Source organism: Petaurus breviceps, unplaced genomic scaffold (genome assembly GCF_028583685.1).
Source record: "Petaurus breviceps papuanus isolate PSGF00001 unplaced genomic scaffold, PetGlider_PUasm1.0 90681, whole genome shotgun sequence".
NCBI lineage: Eukaryota > Metazoa > Chordata > Mammalia > Diprotodontia > Petauridae > Petaurus > Petaurus breviceps.
This window is the reverse complement of record NW_027187307.1, coordinates 540730-566713: the sequence shown is the minus strand read 5'-3', so window position 1 is coordinate 566713 and position 25984 is coordinate 540730. Positions and strand designations below refer to the sequence as shown.

At 42.0% G+C, this 25984-nt stretch overlaps 1 protein-coding gene across 1 annotated transcript in view; it reads right to left on the bottom strand.

Annotated features, from left to right (window-relative positions):
- The window catches only part of LOC138143970 (UDP-N-acetylglucosamine transferase subunit ALG13-like), a 43128-nt gene extending 34500 nt beyond the window's left edge, over positions 1-8628 (bottom strand). Inside the window, exons 1-2 of the mRNA XM_069065284.1 lie at positions 8588-8628; positions 31-143 (exon numbers count right to left, since the gene is read on the bottom strand). Coding sequence (XP_068921385.1) covers positions 31-143; positions 8588-8628 — 154 coding nt within the window. The remainder of the gene's footprint in view (positions 1-30; positions 144-8587) is intronic.
- Positions 8629-25984: the final 17356 nt, after the last annotated feature.

Sequence of the window (25984 nt, the reverse complement as noted above, 5' to 3'; positions counted from 1 at the left end):
GGGGGGGGGGAGCGCGCTTGTCCCCCACACCGCCCCCACCCCCGATCCTCCATGGACTCCGCGACTCCGCGTCTCCGCGGTTAATAAGGGCTGGCATTGACATCTGCCGGTGTTTACCACTTGGGGCCTTCTTTGGAACCCCTCTGTGGGGGAAAAGACCCATTTAACAGATCAGGCGACGGGGTCTGGGCCAGGTGGGAGTGGGAGTCGGGTCTGCCTGCCTCCACTACTCTCCTTTTCCTTTGGACACCCAAAAGTGACTGGAGGGACAGCAGCTCTTTGAGAATGATTTTTCTGAGACCCTGCCCTCGATCTTGAACATCCCAAAGAATTCTGTAATCTCACACAGCCGGCCACCTCCCAGGACAGCTGAGTCCACTTTGCGATGTCCAGGTTCTGATGCTAAGAGGAAACCTCCAAGCAAGAGGGCTGGGGATGCCTTATTAATGTAATCAGCTAATGGCCTACTGGACAGCAGCAGATGGGTCAGGCCACATCTCCTGGGGGATCCTTGCCTATTCTCTCAGTTTTTGCCATCAGGACGTTTTCCCTATCCAAAGCCACTCATACACATTCAAAAGTGCAGACCCCTGTCCTGATTCCTCACCCCCACCCCCTTACATTTCCCACCAGACATTAAAAATTGGAAAAAGAAAACCTTCTCTGGCCATTGGCAAGGGTGCTGCCTCTACCCCAAAGACCTTGCAAGAGAGATGGAGAGACAAGTTCTCTCTCTCCTCTCCCTCCCCTCCCCCTCCCTCTCTCTCTTTCCCTCCCTGTCTTCCTCTCTCTCTCCCTCCCTGTCTTCCTCTCCCCTCCAAGATGCATGCTGAGTGGCCTAAGCCAACAGTGGAGATTGGATGCCAGAGAAGGCAAGAAGTTCCTAGGTGGGTGGGAGACCCTGGCTTGTAGCTCACCAGACTGTTCTATAACAGGAACCCATCCTTGGTATCTGGCATCTGCTGGGAGCTCCTAGTCTTTCAGAGACAGAAAAGCCCATTAGATTTCAAGTCAGGACCTGGGTTCAGATTCCAGCTCAACCACTAGATGAGCAATCTCCAACTCTCCTGACACCTCTGGGCCTCAGTTTCCTCCTCTGCAGGATGGGGTTGGACTGAAAGACCCTGAAGGGCCCTTCTAGCTTGAGATGTACAGTCCTCTGAGATAATGAGAATTGCCAGCATTTACACAGCCATGAAGGTACAAAGCACTTCAAAGTGTAATCTCAGTCAGTCAGCAGAATGACTGTGGGAGCTGGGTGCTGTCATTATCTCCAGTTTCCAGATGGGGAAACTGAGGCAGACATTGATGAAGTGACTTGCCCAGGGTTACACAGTAAGTGTGGGAGGTAGGACTCAAACTCAGACTTCAGGAGCCAAGAGCCACACCTACTCATTTTCTTCCTTGAAAACCCTTGATGTAGTCCTTTTCTGTAAGAAAAGGAAACTGAGACATGGGAATGAACCGGTGCGCCACAGCGTTCCACAGACAGCTAACACAAACCAGAAACTTGCCCTCACTCTATACCCTAGACTGGAAGAAGGATAGAAGAGCATTTCAGAGGAGGTAGACCAAGAGGGCTGCTTTAGGGATACCGAGTCATCCAGGTTGTCTGGCTTTGTGTGGCCAGAAAGCTGGGAAAGGCCTGGGGAGTCCAGCCTTGATCTAATTAGGCAAAGGGAAGTTATTTGTCACTGTATACAACTTTCAGCCCTCCCTTCGGCTCCTCTAGGCCCCATCCTGAATAGAGTTTGTAGGGAGAGGAATTATTCTGCAAACTACAGAAAGAAGCGGCCAGCATCTCCTTAGACCCAGCCTTTCAGGCTGCTTTGGAAAATGGCACCTGAAGGCTACCAATGACACTTGGATCACTCTTTGACCTGGGCTGGGGTTGATACTGCTGCAATGGGGGCGGGTTGGAGGCCAGCAACAGGCCCAGGATTCTTAGCCAACTAGCGATAGTTATAGAAGGATGATTTCTACTGTTCATACTGACCCATGGCATATAAACTAGGGATTTCAAGGCCCTAAACAGTTTTTGCTCCTTATTTCAGGTTTAATTTATTGTGGAGAAACTGAAAACAAATCTGGGCAGATGTGTTAAAAAGCAGATCCCTTTTCTAAATGGCCTGACTAGCTGGCTGCTGAAGTCCCTTCCAACTGATCCTTCATAATACAGTATTTGAATCAATGAAAAAATATCCACTCACGGAGAAGTTCATTCACTCCTGTCTTGAGTAGGATTTTAGCACATTATTCTTGCTAACTAGGCACTAAACTATGTCCTTCCTAGGGTACCAATGACTAGAAGTGCTGTCAGCACCTGCTAAACTTGCTGCCCTGAGCAAAGTCCCAGTAGCCCGGTCCTGGTTACAGTTTTGGACAGAACTAACTCTACTAAGCCACCATGAACAGGGCCCACGGGTTTGTCTCACTTTCTACTTAGAAGAAAGGCACGTAGTAGACACTCAATAAATGCTTGCTTCCTATTGTCCCTGGCAAGCACACAATCTATGAAAATGGCAACGTAAACTCAGGGCTGTCCTACTGGCCATAGTAAAAGTAAAGTTTCCACAGAGAAATGAAGCTGAAATTCAGACCCCATTAGCAACTAAGCTAACTTAGTCACATGCCATGAGAGGCCACAATTGCAGTCAACCCTCAGGCCATTTCTGAAGTGCCTACTCCTTTCAAAGGTATTGTGCCAGGGTCTGTGGATATGAAGGCAAAAGCCTCACATCAGGGCCCATATAGCCTTCTCCTGGCTCAGAGAATGTAACAACCTTATTGACACACTGGCTAATCAAAAAGTATCTAGTGAAAAACAAGCCTCCCACCCCAGGCTTCAGGTGCACTTTAGCCTAGGGGCAGGGAAGATCTTCCAAATTTGCATTCCCATTACATATACCTGCCACTTTTTTCCTTGTGACATTGAGAATCTTAGGAAGTCATTTTGAACTAAAACCTGAGAGAAGGTTAGTATTAATTAGCAGAGCCATAAGTAGGGTGGGCAATGTGAACTATGCCCTAGGGTGCTGATACCTGAGGGGCATGTTTCCTGTGTACAACATGGCTCCTTTGCCTGGCCCTGGGCTGTCACCTCCAGGGTTTTGTCACCATGATATCCCTCTCCCAACCCAACTGCACCTGACAGCAAGGTCCTCCCATGAAAGCCAGTCATGTGCTCTAGCAGGCGCAGGCTCCCAAGATGGCCCCACACTGCAAGGAGCCTTTCTCTGTCCCTGCTCCTGTACCAGCCTCTGAAGCAGCAATGCTCCAGGATGTCTGGACCCTCAAATGGAATGTCTAGCATGAAGGTCTTAACAATGTAGTTATTACTTCCAGTGATGAAGGTCACAGCCCCTCCTACATGACTCTTATCCAACTCCTCACCTAAGTTCAGCATGAGGGTGGTGGAGAGGATTTCCTATAGTAGAACTCATGGGTTGCACATCAATTACCTTTCCCTCTGAAAAATCCAGACATGAATGAATCCTGGTTTGTCATTGTTCCTGATTCTAAGGTTCCATATCTTTCTGTCTGGCCCTTTCTATCAACCTCTTTATGCTTGGGGTGGTGAAAGGAAGAATCAGGTAGGCACTGCAAAAGCCACCAAAGATCCAGGTTCCCCTTCTTTGCCCTGATGCCCACATGTCACACACTGGGAAAGATGACAAGGGAGAGGAGGGCAAGTACCCAGGAAGGAAATGGTATTTCCCCTACAAACCAGTGCCACTGGCCTATTTGCAAATGGGCAGCTCCAGTATCTTGTCAGTCTTAGAGACATCGGGGCAGGCTACATGCCAGAGAGCTCTGTACCAATCTGCCATTTTGAACTACTACAAGCAAGGATGTTACGTACTAAGGAAAAACACAAGAAGCATCTCGAATAACAGCAGGGGTGAAGCAGGGCAGTCTATTCTCCCCACTCCTTTTTAATATCATTTTAGAAATCTTAGGAATAGTCACCAGGCATGAAGAAAGTCAAGGAATAAGTATCAGCAATGATAGAGTTGAAATATTTATCTTTGCAGACAACGTATGTAACTGTAACCCTGGACAAGCCAAGACAATCGACAACAAAATTCATGATTTCAGCCAAGGAGGCGATCATAAGAGGAACTCACAAAAAAAATGTCTCCATTACAAATCAAGAAACAATGGATGATAATAGTTACCATTCCAATAGCCCCTTTAGGGTCTGCTCAGCTCATTTGATCCTGTGACGTAAGTGCTATTATGACTCCCATTTTACAGGTGAGGAAACTGACATTGAGAAGAACTTGCCAAAAGTCACACAGCTGGTAAGTTGTCTGAGGGTACATTGGACTCCAAATCCAGCACTCTTTCCAGTATACCATGCTGTCTTTCTTAAGAAACAGACAGTAAAAATACTCTTTAACACAACAACAAAGTCCATCACATACTTGGCCATTAACTTTTGTTAAGAGATTTAAGACCTGTCCCAAAAAGCCCTGGAGAAGGCCCTTCATTTAACCCCTTAAGGAAAGAGCATTCCAAGCTGCAGACCTAGTAGATAAATAGGGAAAACAGAAAAAACCCAACATGAACTTTGATGGGGTCTTGGTTCTTTCTGATTCTGGTTTCCAAGTAACAGGCCTCCAGGACCTGTTCCCTAAAACTGGAGCCAGAAAAGAAAGTTCTATGTTGATGATCTCTTTGCCCTGTAGTGTCTGGTACGGCTGTTCTGATGTCTTGCAAAGGCCCTGTGTAAGAAAATAGTTGAGCAGAACTTTGAGTCGAGTTGGGGCGAATGGTCTGGCAGGTTTCCCATCTGTGTATTCAGATAGTGGAGCACAAGAGCTAGGGGAAGCGCTGGGTACATTTCGGATTCACCTTGGCTTTTCATCTTTTGCTTTTGTCAAGGGTCAGAAGGACTTGGATTCAAGTTCTGCTTTTGACACTGGCTGTGTGACATGGGACAGGTGGAAAGTCAGATGACCTGGGTTCGAATCCCACCTCTGGCACAAGCTGGGTGACATTAAGCAGGTTACCAAACCTTTTCTGGACCTCATTTTCCTCTTCTCTAAAATGAAAGGGATGGAATAATATAAAAGAATTTTTAAAAGCTTTGGCACTCTGCTCAATGCAGTGTTGCATCATGAGTCCAGGGGACTGAAGTCACCCACCTCCCACCAGAGAGGGTATGGACTGGAAAAATGTAGAATGGGACTTGCATTTTGTACATGACCAGTGGGGAATTGGTTTTGCTGCATTATGCCTATTTGCTATGAGTTTTCTTTTCCCTCTTTCTATTGTTCAATGAGGAATGGAGTAGGGGGATCAGAAGGAGATCTAATAAATGTTTATAAAATAATTTATTGATTAAAAAATAAATGACTGTCAAAATTACTGAATTACTCCAATGAGAAGGGGCGGCCAGGTGGCTCAGCGAGTAAGAGCACCGGCTCCAGTGTTGGGACGACCTGGAGATCGAATCCCGGGCTCAGACACAGCACCACACCCAGAAATAACTGGCCGTGTAACCTTGAGCAAGTTACTTAACCCCGATTGCTTAAAAATTTAAAAAAAAAAAAGAATTACTCCAATGAGTGCATTGGCCTAGATGGTTTGTGAGAACCATTCCAGTTCTAGATCTAGGATGTGATGAGTTCCAAACATCAAGCACCTTCATAGAACTTCTCTGCAATCTGGGTCACTCACTCTGCCAAAGGCAGGTTGCCGATCTTCAACAAATGGAGATATTATTAGTCAGTTCATATGGTCACAGAGTAGATATAGCTGGAAGGAACCTTCAAGATCACCTAAGGCAATCCTCATCCTGAAGACAAGCACTGCAGTACACATGACACCGAGAACATCATCTAGTTCTAACTGTGTCATGACAACTTAGACTGTGCTGAGCAACAAGACTATCCACTGTAGATGGGCTTCTCCAAGAGTTTAGCCATAAAAAGGAGGACAGATATGGGATGGCATCTGGGGGAATGGACAAATAAAGTGAGGAATTTCTAAAGATAGAGAAGACATGGGCATGTTTATAGCCAGTAGGGAAATAGCCAATAGACAGAGAGACTGAAGATTAGTGAGGAGAAAGAACAGGCTTAGGGATTGGAAGGGAGAGGGAGAGATACAATGATAAAAGATAGTGATCAGACGAGGGAATTTCAGAGTTCATGAATAGGGAAGGGCAACACTTGTGGGTGAAGACAAGATCAAGGTAAGGATGCTCTCTGTGGGTAGCTGGGGTGGGGTGGAGGAAGAGCTCAGGGAAATGAGCAAATAGAGGAACTGTAAAATTCGGTTCAGTGTGTGTGTTGAAGTCTCCTAGTCTGAGGACAGGAAAAACCATGAACCAGAGGCCAACTCAATGAGGAAGGAATGAGAGCATCTTGGGAAATGGTAGATAACAGCATTTCAGTGGGGTGATGAGTATGTATTGAATGAACTTCCAAGGAGTAGAAGTTAGTGAGCTATGGTAATAGAGGGAGAGCTTGTAAGTAACAGGAGGAGGTATCCACAGGCCTACTCTGTGTATGGAGGTGGGGGTGGGAGGGGATGAGTGAGATGAGAGAAAATGCTACCAAAGCTGGAAAGGGTGGCCAAGAACGCCACGTCATCAGCAGGAACACAGCTCCTGTGAGTGCCAGCAGGTGGAAGGAGGGAGAAAGATAAAGGGTTAAAATGAAAGCAAGGCAGGGGTGGCTAGGTAGCACAGTGAATAGAGCACCGGCCCTAGATTCAGGAGGACCTGAGTTCAAATCCAGCCTCAGACACTTAACACAAAAACTAGCTGTGTGACCTTGGGCAAGTCACCTAACCCCAATTGCCCTCAAAAAGAAAAAAAAATGAAAGCAGGGTTGTTACCCAAGATTACCCAGATCTAGAGAACAAAGTGGAAGGGGGCTTCAGAATGTGAGGTTACTTTGAGGGGGATGGGAATGAGGTTTGAATAATGAAAGGGGACTTCAGATTCACTGGGAAGGGGAGGGTATGACAAGGTGGAGAGACAGTGATCAATGAGGAATGACTTCAGACAGAGGCTCAAGAGAAGTTCATTGAATGGACCCATGATTTAAACTGTTCAGGGTCTTGTGAGAGATGGTTGTTTTGAGGCAGGTCTGGGACAGGAGGGGGGGGCCATACACCTAGCAAGTATCTGAAGGGGATTAAAGTCTAATGGTCCCTCCACTAGGCCAAGATGCTACTGCACACATCATGGGGAATTGGGCACTCAACCCTTTTGGATTACACCTTCAATTCTTCCCCAGATTTGCACTTGATCCTTTGGGGATGCCATTTTGCTCCAGAATCATTCCAGTGCTTCTGCGCCCCAAGACGAGTCATAAGCATATACCTACAAGGCCCCTAAGAGAAGTCAGTTCAGTGGTATGCCAGTAAATATTTTAACGACTGGCAGACAGAAAAAAAAACTGTATATGTACATATGTGTATACATAAATACACACAAGTATAGGTTTAGCCTTTAACAACATATATGTATTGGGGCAGCTAGGTGGCACAGTGAATAGAGCACTGGCCCTGGAGTCAGGAGGACCTGTATTCAAACCCATCCTCAGACACTTAACACAAAAACTAGCTGTGTGACCTTGGGCAAGTCACTTAACCTCAACTCCCCCCCCCCACCAAAAAAAAGAAAGAAACACAAATATGTACATACACACAGAGCATTTGATACTACTGCCCACATTTTCCCCCTTAATCCTCTTCTCTCTAGGTTTTGGGGATACTGATCTCCCCTGATCCTCCTCCTCCCTCTCTGACTGCTTCTCCTCTGTCATCACGCCCATCTAACCAGAGGTTCCCTCAGGACTCTGTCCTGAGTTCAATTCTTTTCTCCCTCTAGAACAGTTCACTTATTGATCTCATCAGCTCCCATGGATTTAATGACCATCTCTCTATGCTGAGGATTCTCAAATCTCCCTATCTTGCCATAAACTCTCTCACAAATAAATCTTCAGTCTCTCATCTCTAACTTTCAGACATCTCAAATTCGATAGCCAATACACATCTTAAACTCATTCTGTTTAAAACAGACCTCGTGATCTTTCCCTCTAAGCCCATACCCCCTCCTCCTTTCCCTATCACTGTTAAGGGCACCACCATCCTTCCAGTGGCCCAGGTTCACAACCTAGGGGTCAGCCTGAACTATTCACTATTCCCCCCCACACACACATATCCAAGCTTCTGCCAAGGTCTGATTTCACCTTTGCAATATCTTTCAAATACATCCCCTTCTCTCCTCTGACAATAAGGCAGGTCTTCATCACCTCACACCTGGATTATTTCACTAGTCTGCTTGGGGGGGGGGGGTAGGGTCTGCCCTGCCCCAAGTCTCTCCTCACTCTAATCCATCCTCTAGTCAACCACTAAAGTGATTTTCCTGAAGCAAAGGTCTGACCATGTCACCTCCCTACTCAATAAACTCTAGTGGCTCCCTATTGCCTCCAGGAGCAAATACAAAATGTTCTTGTTTGGCATACAAAACCGTTCATAACCTGCCCCCTCCTCCCTTTCCAGTCTTCTTACACATAACTCACTCCCTGACAACATACTCTTTTATCCAATGACACTGGCCTCCTACTGTTCCACAGACAAGATGTTCCATCGCCCAGATCCCGCCATTGCTAGTAAGTGTTAAGTGTATGAGGCCAAATTTGAACTCAGGTCCTCCTGACTCCAGGGTCAGTGTTCTATTCACTGCACCACCTAGCCAGTCAGAATTGTTACTTTCAATTGCATTGCAGTCAAGATCAACTAACATTCATAAAGTTGAAAAAATTAATCAAAGGAACATTGGAGCTTTGGACAATTGAAAGCTGAGCAGTGGAAAGAACGAACCTCAGAGTGAAGATCTGACTAAGGTAAGCTTAGCACAGTGTCTGGCACAGAGTAGGCTCTTCATAAATGTTTATGGATTGCCATACACAAATTTATTCTAGAATTCGTTCGAGTAAAGGATGTACAGCACACAATTACAAGTTCCCTCTGTCGCCAACCCAGGCAACTGGCCCTCTCACAGAATGCTCTTTTTAGTTTTTTTCCTGATTCTATGGGAACTGCCATTTCCTTCCTGTAATGGAAATGGAAATTTAAAGATCTCCCCTGCCCCTAGGCCTTTGCTAGGCTTAAGAGACTCTGAGAACCTTCCTTGATTTGAAAATATACTCTGCCTCCTAATAGGCTGAATGTGGTCACATGGAGCCTGTGGCAGGAGGCTTGGTTTTCAGGAATGCCCACACCTTGATGCTGTGTGATTGGGCAGTGAGTCAATAAGGTTGTTACATTCTCTGACCCAGGAGAAGACTATATAATCCCTGATTTGAGGCTTTGTTTTGGGGATCACTTTGAGAACTGTTCTGTGATTTGATCAGATGAGACTCTGGGAAGCTGTTGTTGAGAGCCCCCCGGCTTTGAAAAGCCCAGATGTTGATTTGGTATGGATGTAATGGTTGGACAATTTGGAAACCTGTCTACTTGATCTGTTTCTCTGTCTTGATAATTCTGTCTGTATACTCTGAAGTTCGGGGTACTGACCTTTGTTCCCTGAACTAGGTAAACGATATATATTTGACTGATTAAAGTAAGCTTGTTAACCCATTTTGAGTTGCTTTCCTTTAACAAAGCAGATCTAAGAACCTGTGTTGGCAGCCACCCTGGGGACACTGGGGTGCTTGCTGATACACTTCTCCAGCTCATTGAGGAAACTGAGGCAAACACGGTGAAGTGACTTGCCCAGAGTCACACAGCTAGTTAAGTGTCTGCCTTTGGATTTGAACTCAGGAAGTCTTCCTGATTCCAAGCCCTGTGCTCTGTGCACTGTAGCACCACCTAGCTGCCCCTTAATAGGTTTATTATTATCATTAAATTAGCTATGGAAGCTGCAGTTAAACCATGTACGCTCTTGTACAAATTCTCTTGATTAAACTGAAGCATCTTTCAGCAGCATCAGCACTATCGACTGCAACAATGCTATCTTCTTAGCTTTTCGAATGGTTGCAAAGATCGGCACATGATTTTATTCTACATTATTAACCACAAAATCCTGAAAATCGTTCAAATCTATCTCACATCTTAAAATTTCACTGAAGTGATGTGATTTTTTTCACCAGACTCCATGGTGAAGTTTAAAATGGATTCATTGTTGTTTCTGTCCAATAAAAGATATAAATTCCCTTCTTGAATTCTATTTTTAATAACCCATTCCTAGGCAGAGCATTCGGTTTATTATTTTTATTCAATGGAATGTCTTTACACTTACTGGACTTAATCCAATTTTCCCTTGGAGATTCTGGCTTTCTGAGACCACTCTTGCATTTTCCAAAGCTCTGCACTTTCTGAATGTTAGTTGACCTTGCCTTCAATGCAGCTGAAAGTCATGAAAATTCTTCAAGAATGTCAATCATTCCAGCAAGATTTTACAAGAAACTAATGCTGGCTAATATCTTTGCCAAAACAGAATAAGAAGAAGTGTGAGAAAGATACATTTATGATGCTGGATGTTCACACTCTACAGGAGGAGCAAGTACCTCGTGTCTAGCTCCCAAAACTCGACCGATTTTAATGGAATTTCAAGGTCTCTAGTTGCAGGTTCTAGCTCAGATTTTTATTAGATTTTTAATAAATATAATACATTTTATCCAAAGATATTTTAAAATGATTAACTTGTTTTATTCCAGATTTTAAATCATCAAGTGATAATTACAGTCAGTAATTCAAACAGTGCAAAAGGTTGATTTTCAGACAATTTTCAAATAACTTTGTAGCTACTCCAGACTTTCTTTTCACATTGTATTAGCACCATCTGAACAAAATGCAACTGTTTGCTTTCAAATATTCATTATTAAAGTCACAAGCATTTCAAGTGAACAATAATATACTGAAAATACAGTCTGCTGTGGTTGGCACTAATGCTTTTAAAGCTACAAATAACATTCCCGGCAAAGGAGTGGATTGAACTGTGTACTAGCAGCACCCTTTTGGAGGCAGAGAGAGACTGAGAGGGTTTCTGAGGGCCACTTTGAATTGCCCAGGACTTTTGAGAGCTGCCACCCAGAGCTGCCAAGGACTGAGAAGACATGGTTATTATGCTGGTAGTTTGTCTGTTTTGATGTTGTTTTGCCAGATTTGTCCACTGGTGAAAGACAGTCCTGTTGTTGCAGAAGTTTTGGAACCTTGCTGTTGGTTTAGAAGCCCTGAAGAAGGATTGTCTTGTTGTATGTTTACATAAATCCTGGAAGAGGGTTTTGCTAATGTTTTCAGGGGTCCTAGGACTGTTCTGCAGACAGAGAATGAATTAATGAAGAGACTGGCAATGTATCTTGTGGCCTTGCTAAGCTTTGTCTCCCCAGGAACAAAGATTGCTAAGAACTTGCCTCTTGTCAAGATGAAGAAAAGACCTCCATTTGGGTATTAAGTGCTGTTCTTAAGTTTGTTGTAACTCTGGGGTAGATTCAATTGTGATCCAGGGGTGGGGAACTTTTGACCTTTTTGTGCTCTGTGATTGAAAAAATGAATGTACTTTACTCATGATTGCAAACTAATCTCCATTTGAGAACAGGGGCTTTGTGATGGACTAAATGAAGGTACAGCCTAGGGGTAGAGTAATATTTAGAAGAGGGACTTTGTCATTGATTAAATGAATGTAATGTCCTGGGGTGGGGTAGTACTTGGAGTTTATTTAATCACACTTAGTAAATGCTGTATTTTGAATGATGTCCTATTTTGATCTTCTCTGTTCTTAATTTGTCACTGAATAAAATGGAGAGCCCCTATGCTGGCATTCTGAACCTTGGGCAGTTGCCTTTGCTTGGCATGACATTACACATCCACATTCTTGCTTGATCTCTAGCTATCTCTTGGCTCCTGCCTTACAGCCTACAAACATGCCCAGGCCTCCCCCATCCTCAAAAACTCCTCCCTAAATTCTATCATCCCCTCATCATTCTATCTCTCTCCTCCCTTTCCTGGAAAAAAACAGACTATTAAGGTGTATCAACTTGGTCTCCTCTCACTCCCTTGTTAACCTCCAACCCCCAAATCTGGCTTTAGACCCCAGCACTCAACTCCTTCCAGAGTAACCAATGGATGATCTCTTGGCCACCAAATCTAATAGCAACCCTTCATAGACATTCTTCTTTCCCTCTGCTGCATTTCCTGAGCTCTAGTCAACATGACTTACTGCTTATTGGACATTTTTTTACAAACTTCCTTACTTTATTTTTTTAATTTATTTATTTACTTTTAGCTTACAACATTAAGTTCCACAATCCCTTGAGTTTCAAACCCCCCCCCCTTCTCCCTCCTCTTGCAGGCAGCATGCAATCAAATATAGGATCTGCGAATACCTTCACATTAAACATTTGTCAGGTTGTAAAGGATTATAACTGATGGAGTGAACGATGAGAAAGAAGAAACAAAACCAAAAAAAGAGAGCAAGTGGTTTGCTTCCATATGCACTCAGACTCTGCAACTCTTTCTCTAGATGTGTATGTCTCTTTTCATCATGAGTCTTTGAAGTTGTCTTATAACCTTGCATTGCTGAGAGGAGCCCAGTCTATCAAAATCAATCATCACAGATACAAAGTGTCTGTAACTGTGTACAGATTCCTCCTGGTTCTGCTCCTCTCACTCAACAATTTGTATAAGTCTCTCCAGGTTATTATGAAGTCCATCTGCTCTTCATTTCTTATGGCACAATAGTACTCCATTACATTCATATACCACAACTTCTTTAGCCATTCCCCAATGGATGCGCATCCCCTTCATTTCCAATTCTTTGCCACCACAAAAAGAGTTGCTATAAACATTTTTGTACATAAAGGTCTTTTTCCCACTTTTTTTTTATCAAATGATTTATTCACTTCTAGTTTATATCATTCATTTCCTCCAGGTTTTGAGTTACAAATTTTCTCCCCGTTTTTCCCCTACCCACCACCCCAAAATAGTGATCCCACTGGATACCCCCTCCTCCAGTCTGCTTTCTCCCATATCTTCTGCCATACCCCCTCCGAATTTCCAGTAGGTCACGGTGGATCTCTATGCCCCAGTGTCTGTATATCTTATTCTCCAGTTACATGTAAAATAATATTGATAATAGTGTGTATATATATATATATATATATATATATACGTATATTTTTTTTATTTTGATTTGAAAACTTTGAATTCCAGATGCATTCCCTGCTTCCCTTGTCACACACACTTGCTGAGAAAATAAGCAATTCAATATAGGTTGTACATGTGTATCTAGGCAAAACATTTCCATAGTGGATATACTGTAAAAGACTGACTATATTTCCCTCCCTCCTATCCCACCTCCCACTTGTTCTGTTCTCTACTTTGATCCCATCCCTTTTCAAAAGTGGCAGAACAGGGATTAGAACTCAGGGCTTCTGCCTCCCTACCCCATATATCATAAGGCATTTTTTGTTTAGTGAATAAAGAGAAAGATAAATATATACCATAAAATATTTTCAAGCCCATTTTCAACTAGTTCCATGATCTTTTTTTTTTCTAAAAATCTCAGTGGATCCTCTGGGGGTGAAATGAGTAGACCACTGAATAGGAACTGAAAAAAATGAAATGTAATAAATTGTCCTGCATCAAAGATATACATAGTAGCAAGAGATATGTCTTAACATTGTATTTCTTCCACACAGAAGATATTATTTTACTTTCGTTTTTGAAGCTACTGTTTTAATTTTTGTAAAAAGTTACAGAATCAAATGCTAATTCAAAACTTTAAAATATAAACACATTTTATTTATAAACCTTTCTTTATTCAGTTTTTCCAGAGTCATATCTATTTTTAAATCTATTTGTTAAATTCAAATCAGTCAGATCAAAATTTGTTTTACCTTCCTTCTTAGAATAAAAATCTGAAATGATAAAAAAGTAGTTGCTTCCAACTTCCCTCCCCCCCCCAGCCTGCCCTCCCTTCCATCATCCACCCTCTCATCCCCTTCCCCCCCTACTCTACTGTAGGGTGAGATACCCAATTTAGTGTGTATATAATTCCATCCCTAAGCCAAATTCAATGAAAACAAGGTGGAATCATTCCTTTTTCCTTCCTGTTCTTCCCCTCCATTGTAACCATTTTCCCTTGCATCCTTTATATGAGATAGTTTAAACCATTCTGTCTCTCCCCATCCCCTCTCATTATATTCCTCTCTCACCTCTTAATTTCACCTTTCAAGTATCATCCTTTCCTATTAAATTGGTCCTGTGCCCTCTACCTATGTATACCTGTACACATATATACACACATTCACATATGTATTCATACACCTATATACCCTCCTTTACAGACATACCGTGTTTCCCCGATAATAAGACACTGTCTTATTAATTTTTTGGGACAGAAAAACACCAGAGGGCTTATTTTCAGGGGAGGGCTTATTTTAATGAACATTGACAGCAATTTTAATAAACAGGTAAATGTGAACAAAAAAATGTACCTTTATTCAATAAGCAAATCACTGGGGAAGAACAGGATGATGTGCTCACTACTGCAGCTCTGATTGGATGCAGCTCGGAGCGCGGTGTGCGTTTCACGGGGGAGGGGGGGACAGGGACAGTGCATACAGAGAGTACCATAATGTAGTGTGTAGCGCAGGGGATCACTTTCACTACAGTAGCAATCTCAATAGGGCTTATTTTCGGGGAAGGGCTTATTTTAGAGGAATCTTACACAGTAAGGGGAGGGCTTATTTTCGGGATAGGTCTTATTATCGGGGAAACACGGTATATATGTATGTGTGTATATACACACACATATGTATATATACACACACACATATATACATTTCTATTCCCTTCAACTATTCCCATATTGAGAAAAGTTTCATAAGTTATAGTTATCGTTTTTCCATGTAGGGATGTAAATAGTTAAACTTTGATAAGTTCCTTATGATTTCTTTTCCCTGTTTCCTTCCCACATTTCTCTTTATTTTTGTATCGGAATGTCAAATTTTCTATTCATCTCTGGTTTTTCATCAAGAATGCTTGAAAGTCCTCTATTCCACTGAAAGACCATATTTTCCCCTGAAAAATGATACTCAGTTTTGCTGGGTAGGTGATTCTTGGTTTTAATCGCAGCTCCTTTGACTTCAGAATATCATTTCCAGGCCCTTCGATCCCTCAGGGTAGAAGTTGCCAGATCCTGGGTTATCCTGATTGTGTTTCCACAATATTCAAATTGTTTCTTCCTGGCTGCTTGTAATAGTTTCTCTTTAATCTGGGAACTCCGGGACCTGACTATAATATTCCTAGGAGTTTTCTTTTTGGGATCTTTTTCAGGAGGTGATCGGTGGATTATTTCAACCTCTTTTTTGCCCTCTGGTTTTAAAACATCAGGGCAATTTTCCTTGAGAATTTCTTGGAGGATGATTTCTAGGTTCTTTTTTTGATCATGATTTCAGGTAGTCCAATAATTTTTAAATTATCTCTCCTGGAACTATTTTCCAGGTCAGTGGTTTTCCCAATGAGATATTTCACATTGCCTTCTATTTTTTTCATTTGTTTGGATCTATTTAATAGTATCTTGATTTCTCATAAAGTCATTAGCTTCCATTTGCTCCAATCTAATTCTGAAGGAATGACTCTCTTCAGTGACCTTTTGAGATTCTTTTTCCATCTGGCAAATTCAGCTTTGTAAGGTATTCTTCTCCTCATTGCCTTTTTGAGCCTCTTTTGCCATTTGAATTAGTCTATTTTTTAAGGTGTTATTTTCTTCAGTCAGGTTATTGACTCTCATTTCATAATTTTCTTGCATCATTGTGATTTCTCTTCCCAATTTTTCCTCCACTTCTCTTATTTGATTTTCAAAATCATTTTTAAGCTCCTCTCTGGCCAGCAACCAGTTCATATTTTTCTTTGAAGATTTTGGTGCAGGAGTTCTGACTGCGCTGTCTTCCTCCTGTTCCACGCTTTGATCCTGTTTGTCCCCCAAATAGGAATCTAATGTTGGATTCTTCTGTTTGCTCTGCTTCCCTCGTTTGCTCGTGTTGCCACTCAATTACTTGACTTTTGAGCTTTTTGCCACAGTAGGACTCTGCTACCAGACAGGGGAGCTTTATCCCAATTGCTGGGGTTTTCTCAGCTGCTGAAGGTATGAGTTAGGTGTTCTCTCTGGAGCCTCCACACCCTCGGGCAATCTGGTCACATACCCCAGGACCTCCACCCTAGACCGAAATCCAGATCCAAGCAGGTTAAAGCAAGAGCAATTACCCCATTAGACTGGTCGCTTGGTCCCCCTACAATCTGCAGGCCAGGAGCTAAAGCTGCCATGTGGCAGCAGCTGCACAGCCATGGTACCTTAGTGGCTTCTCCCTCCAGGGGATAAAGGCCAGACCACACTCCCAAACTACTGAATCCCAAAGTCCACACTGCACTGACCTCTCACTTTGTCCTAAGCATTTATGTGTTGATAATTCTGGAAACCACCACAGCTTCTGGTGATCTGAAGTCCCTCCAGCCGGCAACTGGTCAGGCCCTCCCTGAGGCTAAAACCTCCTGGCTAGAGTGGAGCTGGGGTCGGCTCCCAGAGCACTGCACTGGCTGCTTGCTGCCAGCCTGCCAGGTTGTCCTCAGCAGGAGGTTAGCTTCTCTGTGTCATTTTGTGGGTTCTGTAGCTCCAAAGTTTGTTCAGAGTCACCTTTTTTTATGAATTGGGGGAGGTGGAAGCCCGAGCCCCACAGAAGTCCTGTTTCTACTCTGCCATCTGTAAGGGTTATGGGATTTAAAGATCTTCCATGCCCCATTGGACTTGCTGATGTAGCAGGAAGGGGCGGAGCAAGAGGAAGCGGAAGCCAAGTTAGAGTTCCTGTGGTGGCTAGCAGTGGCGGCAATGGCAGCAGCAGCAGCAGAGACAGCGGTGGTGGCAGCACGAAGCCCTTTTTTGAGTCAGCCAGAATTTCTGCTAAGGACTCCTGCTGAGGACTGCCAGGGGCCGGAGCTGCTGCGAGGACGCTTCCTGGACGCTGGGTGGTTGCTGTGAGTGGGGAGAGGAGGACCTTTGCCTGAGGTAGCCTGTTCTGTTTTAAAGGCTTGAGAATGTGGGTGCTTTCTACTTTATCTACCTGTGCCAATGTCATAACTACTCTGATGGCTTTCACTTTCTGGTTTTGGGACTCAGTCTTTTGGTATCTTAATAAATTTTCTAGCTTATTCCCCCATATGGCAAGCATGATGTATTTTGTGATGGATAATTATATCAGCATATCTGTAATTTCCATAGGCATTGTGAATATGGCATTGCTGATACACCATCTTGACTCCGCCCCCATTTTCCCACTTCTGTGATCTCTTTGGGACACAACCCTAGAAGTGGCATTGCTGGGTCGAAGAGTATGCACTTATTTATCGCTCTTTGGGTATAGTTCCAGATTGCTTTTCAGAATGGTTTAATCAGTTCACAACTCCACCAACAATGCATTACTGTTCCAATTTTTCACGATCCTCTCCAGCATTAATCATTTTCTTGTTTTGTCATCTTAGCCAATCTGACTGGTGAGATGTGGTACCTCAGAGTTGTTTTGATTTGCATTTCTCTAATCAATAGTGATTTAGAGCATTTTTTCATATGCTTATAGATGTCTTTAATTTCTTCCTCTGAAAAGTGCCTGTTCATATCCTTTGACCATTTATCAATTGAGGAATGACTTGTATTCTTATAGATTTGACTCAATTCTCTGTATATTTTAGAAATAAGGCCTTTATTAGAGACCCTTATTGTAAAAATTCTTTCCCAATTTTCCACTTCTCTCTTAATTTTGGTTACATTGGATTTATTTGTACATAAACTTTTCAATTTAATATAATCAAAATTACCCATTTTGCATTTCATAATGCTCTCTAACACTTGTTTGGTCATAAATAAATCTCCATAAATCTGACAGGTAAACTATTCCTTGCTCTTCCAGATTGCTTACAGTATCAGCCTTTATACCTAGATCATGCACCCATTTCAACTTGATTTTGGTATACGGTGTAAGATATTGGTCTGTGCCCAGTTTCTGCCATACTTTATTCCAGTTTTCCCAGCAGTTTTGGTCAAATAGTGAGTTCTTATCCCCAAAACTAGAGCCTTTGGGTTTATTTATCAAACAATAGATTACTATAGTCATTGACTACTGAGTCTCATGTGCCCAATTTGTTCCATTGATCTATTCCTCAGCCAGTACCATACTCTATTCCTCAGCCAGTACCAAGTAGTTTTGATGACTGCTGCTTTATAATACAGATTGAAATCTGGTATAGCTAGTCCACCTTCCCTAGCATTTCTTTTCATTAATTCCCTTGATATTCTGGACCTTTTGTTCTTCTAAATGAATTTTGTTACTATTTTTTCTAGTTCTATGAAGTAATTTTTTGGTAGATTGATTGGTATGGCACTAAATACATAATTTAATTTAGGTAAAATTGTCATTTTTATTATATTAGCTCGACCTAGCCACCAGCAGCTTATGTTTTTCCAATTAGTTAGATCTGACTTTATTTGTGTGAAAAGTGTAATTGTGTCCATATAGGTCCTGGGTTTGTTTTGGCAGGTAAATTCCCAAGTATTTTATAATGTCTACAATAACTTTAAATGGAATTTCTCTATCTCTTGCTGTTGGATTTTCTTAGAAATATATAGGAATGCCAAGGTTTTGTGTGGGTTTATTTTATATCCTGCAACTTTGCCAAATTTATTTATTGTCTCAAGTAGTTTTTTACTTGATTCTCTAAGTATATCATCATCTTATCTGCAAAGAGTGATAGCTTAGTCTCTTCTTTGCCTAATTTGATTCCTTCAATTTCTTTTTCTTCTCTTATTGCTACCACTAATATTTCTAGTACCAAATTGAGTAAGAGGGGTGATAATGGGCATCCTTGTTTCACTTCTGATCTTACTGGAAATGCTTCTAGCTTATCCCCATTACATATAATACTTGCTGATGGTTTTAGATAGATACTACTTATTATTTTAAGGAAGACTCCATTTATTCCTAAATTTTCTAGTGCTTTTAATCAGAATGGGTTTTACATTGTGTCAAAAATCTTTTCTGCATCTATTGAGATAATCATATGATTTCTGCTAGTTTTGTTGTTGATATGGTCAATTATACTGATAGTTTTCCTGTTATTGAACCATCCTTGCATTTCTGGAATAAATCCTACCTGATCAAAGTGTATTCTTGTGATAAGTTGCTGTATTCTTTTTGCTAATATTTTATTTAAAATTTTTGCATCTATATTCATGAAGGAAATTGGTCTATAATTTTCTTTCTCCATTTTGTCTCTTCCAAATTTAGGTATAAGTACAATATTTGTGTCATAAAAAAGAATTTGGTAGGACTCCTTTCTCTCCAATTTTCCCAAATAGTTTGTAAAGTATTGGAATCAATTGTTCTAGGGGCGGAGCCAAGATAGCAGAGTAGAAGCACGACCTTCCCGCGGCTCGGACTTCCACCTCCCCCAATCCATGTAAAAAGGGGACTCTAAACAAACTTTGGAGCTGCAGAACCCTCAAAATGACATAGAGTAGCTAACCTCCCACTGAGGACAGCCCAGCAGGCTGGCAGGAATCCAGCCCAGCGCTCTGGGAGCTGAGCCCAGCCCCACGCTGGGGCTTTAGCCCCAGGGCAGGCCTCACCAGCTGCTGGCCAGAGGGACTCCAAATCAGCAGCAGCGGTGGCAGTTTCCAGATTTATCAACACATAGATGCGAAGGACAAAGTGAGAGGCCAGCGCAATCTGGACTTTGGGACCAGTAAGTGGGAGTGCGTGGCTTTTACCCCCGGGGCGAGAAGCTGCTGAGACTCCGCCGGCACAGCCAGCCAGTGCCACATGGCAGCTTCAGCTCCTGGCCTGCAGAGTGTAGGGGGACCAAGCACCAGTCTGAGGGGTAATCGCTCTTGCTTTAACCTGCTTGGATCTGGATTGCAGTCTAGGGTGGTGTAGCAGCAAGCACCCCAGCGTCCCCAGGATGGCTGCTCACATAGGTTCTTGGATCTGCTTTGATAAAGGAAAGCAACTCAAAATGGGTTAACAAGCTTACTTTAATCAGTGAAACATGTATCTTTTACCTAGTTCAGGGGAAAGAGGTCAGCACCCCGAACTTCAGAATATACAGACAGAATTATCAAGACAGAAACAGATCAAGTAGACAGATTTCCAAACTGTCCAACCATTACATCCATACCAAACAACATCTGGGTTTCAACATCTGGGTTTCAAAGCCCGGGGGCTCTGGACAACGGCTTCCCAGAATCCAGATCAGATCACAGAACACTTCTCAAAGTGAGCCCCTGAAACAAAGCTACACATCAGGGCTTATGTAGCCTTCTCCTGACTCAGAGAATGTAACAACCTTTTGGACCCACTGGCCAATCAAGAAGTATCTACTGAAAAACAAGTCTCCCACCCTAGGCTCCAGGTGCACTTTAGCCTAGGGGCAGGGAAGATCTTTAAATTTGCATTTCTATTACAGGTGGAGGTCCTGGGTTGTGTTTCCAGCTTGCCAGAGTGTGTGGAGACCTCACAGAGGGCACCTATCTAATACCTCCAACAGCTGAGAAAACCCCAGGGTTTGGGACTAAAGCTCCCCTGGCTGGTGGCAGAGTCCTACTGTGGCAAAAAACCCAAAAGTCAAATAATTGAGTGGCAAAATGAGCAGGCAAAGGAAACAAAGCAGACAGAAGATTCCAACATTACACTCCTATTTTGGGGACCAAAAGGAGCAAAGCATGGAACAGGAGGAATACAGTGAAGTCAGAACTCCTGTACCAAAAGCTTCAAAGGAAAATATAAGCTGGTTACAGGCCATAGAGGACCTTAAGAAGCAGATAAGAGAAGTGGAGGAAAAATTGGGAAGAGAAATCACAATGATGCAAGAAAATTATGAAATGAGAGTCAATAACCTGACTGAAGAAAATAACACCTTAAAAAACAGACTGACTCAAATGGCAAAGGAGGCTCAAAAAGGCAATGAGGAGAAGAATGCCTGAAAAAGTCGAATTTGCCAGATAGAAAAAGAATCTCAAAAGCTCAATGAGGAGAATCATTGCTTCAGAATTAGATTGGAGCAAATGGAAGCTAATGACTTTATGAGAAATCAAGATGCTATTAAACAGATCCAAACAAATGAAAGAATAGAAGGCAATGTGAAATATCTCATGGGAAAAACCACTGACCTGGAAAATAGATCCAGGAGAGATAATTTAAAAATTATTGGACTACCTGAAAGCCATGACCAAAGTAAGAACCTAGAAATCATCCTCCAGGAAGTTCTCAAAGAAAACTGCCCTGATGTTTTAGTGCCAGAGGACAAAATAGAGGTTGAAAGAATCCACCAATTACCTCCTGAAAAAGATCCCAAAAAGAAAACTCCTAGGAATCAATTGTTCTTTAAATGTTTGATAGAATTCGCTAGTAAATCCATTTGGCCCTGGAGATTTTTTCCTAGGGAGTTCATTGATAGCTTGTTCAATTTCCTTTTCTGAGATGGGGTTAAGTAATTTACTTCCTCTTCAATTAATCTAGACAACTTATATTTTTAAAAATATTCATCCATTTCAGTAAGATTTCAAATTTATGTGCATACAATTGGGCAAAATAATTCATAATTATTGTTTTAATTTCCTCTTCATTGGAGGTAGATTTACCCTTTTCATTTTTGATACTTGTAATTTCGTTTTCTTCTTTCTTTTTTTTATCATAGTGACTAAAGGTCTATCAATTTTATTGTTTTTTTTTTCATAAAACCAGCTCTTAGTTTTATTTATTAATTTAATAGTTTTCTTAAATTCCATTTCATTAATCTCTCCTTTGGTTTTCAGTATTTCTAATTTAGTATTTATTTGGAGATTTTCAATTTTTTCTTTTTCTAGCTTTTTCAGTTGCATGCCCAATTTATTGACCTCCATTTTCTCTATTTTATTTACGTATGCATCCAGGGATATAAAACTTACCCTAAGAACTGCTTTTGCTGGATCCCAGAAGTTTTGGTATGTTGTCTCATTATTTTCATTCTCTTGAATGGAATTACTAATTGTTTCTAAAATTTCTTGTTTGACCTACTCATTCATTTTTTTTCATTTTTCAAATAATTTATTAATTTCTGATTTATATCATTCATTTCCACCAGATTTTGAGTTACAAATTTTCTCCCCATTTTTCCCCTACCCACTGCCCCAAAATAGGAGTCCCACAGGATATCCCCTCCTCCAATCTGCTCTCTCCCATATCTTCTCCCATACCCCCTTCAACTTTTCCAGCAGGGCATGGTGGATCTCTATGCACCAGTACCTGTATATCCTATTTCCCAATTACATGTAAAATAGTATTAATAATAGTATATATATTTATATATATATGTGTGTGTGTGTGTGTGTGTGTGTGTGTGTGTGTGTGTGTGTATAAGCATTTGATTTTAAAACTTTGAATTCTGGATTCATTGCCTTCCTCCCTTGTCACCCACCCTTACTGGGAAGATAAGCAGTTCAGTATAGGTTGTACATGTGTAGCTAATGCAAAACAATAACATAGTTGATATATTGTAAAAGACTGACTATATTTCCCTCCCTCCTATCCCACCTCCCACTTGTTCTCTTCTCTACTTTGATCCTGTCCCTTTTCAAAAGTGGGTGCTTCCAACTTCCCTCCCCCCCAGCCTGCCCTCTCTTCCATCATCCCCCCTCTCATCCCCTTCCCCCTACTCTCCTGTAGAGTGAGATACTCTATTTAGTGTGTATTTCATTCCCTCCCCGAGCCAAATTCAATGAGAATAAGGTTGACCCATTCCCTTTTGCCTTCCTATTCTTACCCTCCATTGTAACCATTTTCCCTTGCCTTTTCTATATGAGATAGTTTACCCCATTCTGTCTCTCCTTATCCCCTCTCATTATATTCCTCTCTCACCTCTTAATTTCACCTTTTAAGTATCATCCCTTCCTATTAAATTGGTCCTATGCCCTCTATCTATGTATACCTGTAAACATATATACACACATTCACATATGTATTCATATGACTGTATACCCTCCAATATAGACATATATACATACATACATATATATATATATATATTCCCTTCAACTATTTTCATACTGAGAAAAGTTTCATCAGTTACAATTATCATTTTCCCATGAAGGAATGTTAGTAGTTCAGCTTTGATAAGTTCCTTATGATTTCTTTTCCCTGTTTACCTTCTCATGCTTCTCTTGATTCTTGTATCTGAATGTCAAATTTTCTGTTCAACTCTATTTTTTTCATCAAGAATGCTTGAAAGTCCTCTATTCCATTGAAGGACTGACCATATTTTACCCTGAAACATGATACTCAGTTTTGCTGGGTAGGTGATTCTTGGTATTAATCCCAGGTCCTTTGCTTTCTGGAATATCATATCCCTCAGTCTAGAAGCTGCCAGATCCTGAGTTATCCTGATTGTGTTTCCACAATATTCAAATTGTTCCTTCCTGGATGCTTGTAATATTTTCTCCTTGATCTGGGAATTTCAGAACCTGGCTATAATATTCCTAGGAGTTATTTTTTTGGGTTCTTTTTCAGGAGGTGATTGGTGGATTGTTTCAACCTCTTTTTTGCCCTCTGATTCTAAAACATCAGGGCAAGTTTCCTTGAGAATTTCTTGAAGGATGATTTCGAGATTCTTTCTTTGATCATGGCTTTCAGGTAGTCCAATAATTTTTAAATGATCTCTCCTGGATCTATTTTCCAGGTCAGTGGTTTTCCCAATGAGATATTTCACATTGCCTTCTATTCTTTCATTTGTTTGGATCTGTTTAACAGCATCTTGATTTCTCATAAAGTCATTACCTTCCATGTGCTCCAATCTAATTCTTTTTTTTAAAGCAATTGGGATTAAGTAACTTGCTCAAGGTTACATGGCCAATTATTTTATGTGGGTGTTGAGTATCTGAGGCCGGAACCGATCCCAGGTCTCCCAACTCTGGGCCCAGCGCTCTTCCTCACTGCGCCACCTGGCTGCCCCGCTCCAATCTAATTCTGAAGGAGTGATTCTCCTCAGTGAGCTTTTGAGATTCTTTTTCCATCTGGCAAATTCGGCTTTTTAAGGCATTCTTTTCTTCATTGCCTTTTTGAGCCTCTTTTGTCATTTGAGTTAGTCCATTTTTTAAGGTGTTAATTTTCCTCAGTTAGGCTGTTGACTCTCATTTCATAATTTTCTTGCATTGTTCTCATTTCTCTCCCCAATTTTTCCTCCACTTCTCTTATCTGCTTCTTAAGGTCCTCTATGGCCTGTAACCAGCTCGTATTTTTCTTGGAAGCTTTTGGTGCAGGAGTTCTGACATCACTGTCTTCCTCCTGTTCCATGCTTTGATCCTTTTTGTCACCAAAACGGGAGTGTAAAGTTGGGGTACCCTGTTTATTTTACTTCCTTTGCCTGCTCATGTCACCACTCAGTCACTTGACCCCTGGGCTTTTTGCCACAGTAAGACTCTGCCACCAGACAGGGGAGCTTCATTCCAAATGCTGGGGTTTTCTCAGCTGCCAGAAGTATTAGTTGGGTGCCCTCTCTGAAGCCTCCACATGCTCTGGTAAGCTGGTCACACACCCCAGGACCTCCACCGCAGACTGCAATCCAGATCCAAGCAGGTTAAAGGAAGAGTGATACCCCACAGACTAGTCGCTTGGTCCCCCTACACTCTGAAGACCAGGCGCTGAAGCTGCCACGTGGGGGCAACTGCCCCTGGGGGCAAAAGCCGATGCACTCCCAACTACTGGGTCCCAAAGTCCACACTGCACTGACCTCTCACTTTGTCCTTAGCATCTATGTGTTGATAATTCTGGACAGCCACAGCTGCTTGTGATCTGAGTCCCTCTGGCCGGGGGATGGTCAGCCATGCCCTGGGGCTAAAACCTCGGTGTGGGGCTGGGCTCAGCTCCCAGAGCGCTGTGCTGGCCAATTCCTGCCAGCCTGCCAGGCTGTCCTCAGCAGGAGGTTAGCTTCTCTGTGTTATTTTGTGGGTTCTGTAGCTCCAGAGTTTGTTCAGAGTCCCCTTTTACATGGATTAGAGGTGGTGGGAGCCAGAGTCACGAGGAGGTCCTGTTTCTACTCTGCCATCTTGACTCTACCTCTCTAACCTACTCATTCTCTAGGATTAAATTATTTAGTTTACAATTAGTTTTTATTCTAGACCTTTATCACATATAATTTTTATTGCATCATGATCTGAGAAGTTTGCATTTAATATTTCTGCCTTTCTGCACTGAATTGTGAGGTTTTTATGCCCTAGTACATGGTCAGTTTTTGTATATGTGCCATATACTGCTGAGAAGAAGGTATATTCCTTTTTATCCCTATTCGATTTTCTCCAGAGGTCTATCATATCTACCCTCTCTAAAATTCTCTTTGCTTCCTTAACTTCTTTCTTGTTTATTTTGAGGTTAGAATTATCAAGTTCAGAGAGGGGGAGATTGAGGTCCCCCACTAGTATAGTTTTGCTATATTCTTCCTCTAATTCCCTTAACTTCTCCTCTAGGAATTTGGATGCTATACCGCATGGTGCATATATGTTAAGTAATGATATTGCTTCATTCTCGATGGTGCCTTTTTGCAGGATATAGTTTCCTCCTTATCTCTTTTAATTAGATCTATTTTTGCTTTTGCTTTATCTGAGATAAGGATTGCTACCCCTGCTTTTTTTTACTTTAGCTGAAGTATAATATATTCTGCTCCAGACTTTTATCTTTACCCTGTGCATATCCCCTTGTTTCAAATGTGTTTCTTGTAGACAGCATATTGTAGGATTATGGTTTTTAATCCATTCTGCTATCCGCCTCCGTTTTATGGGAGAGTTCATCCTATTCACATTGACAGTTATGATTACTACCTGTGTCTTTCCCTCCATCCTATTCCCTCCTTATTTATGCTTTTATTTCTCCCTTCTCCCTTCCCCTCCTTAAGAGTTTTCCTTTTGACCACTGCCTCCCTCAGTATTCCCTCCCTATGTACCTTC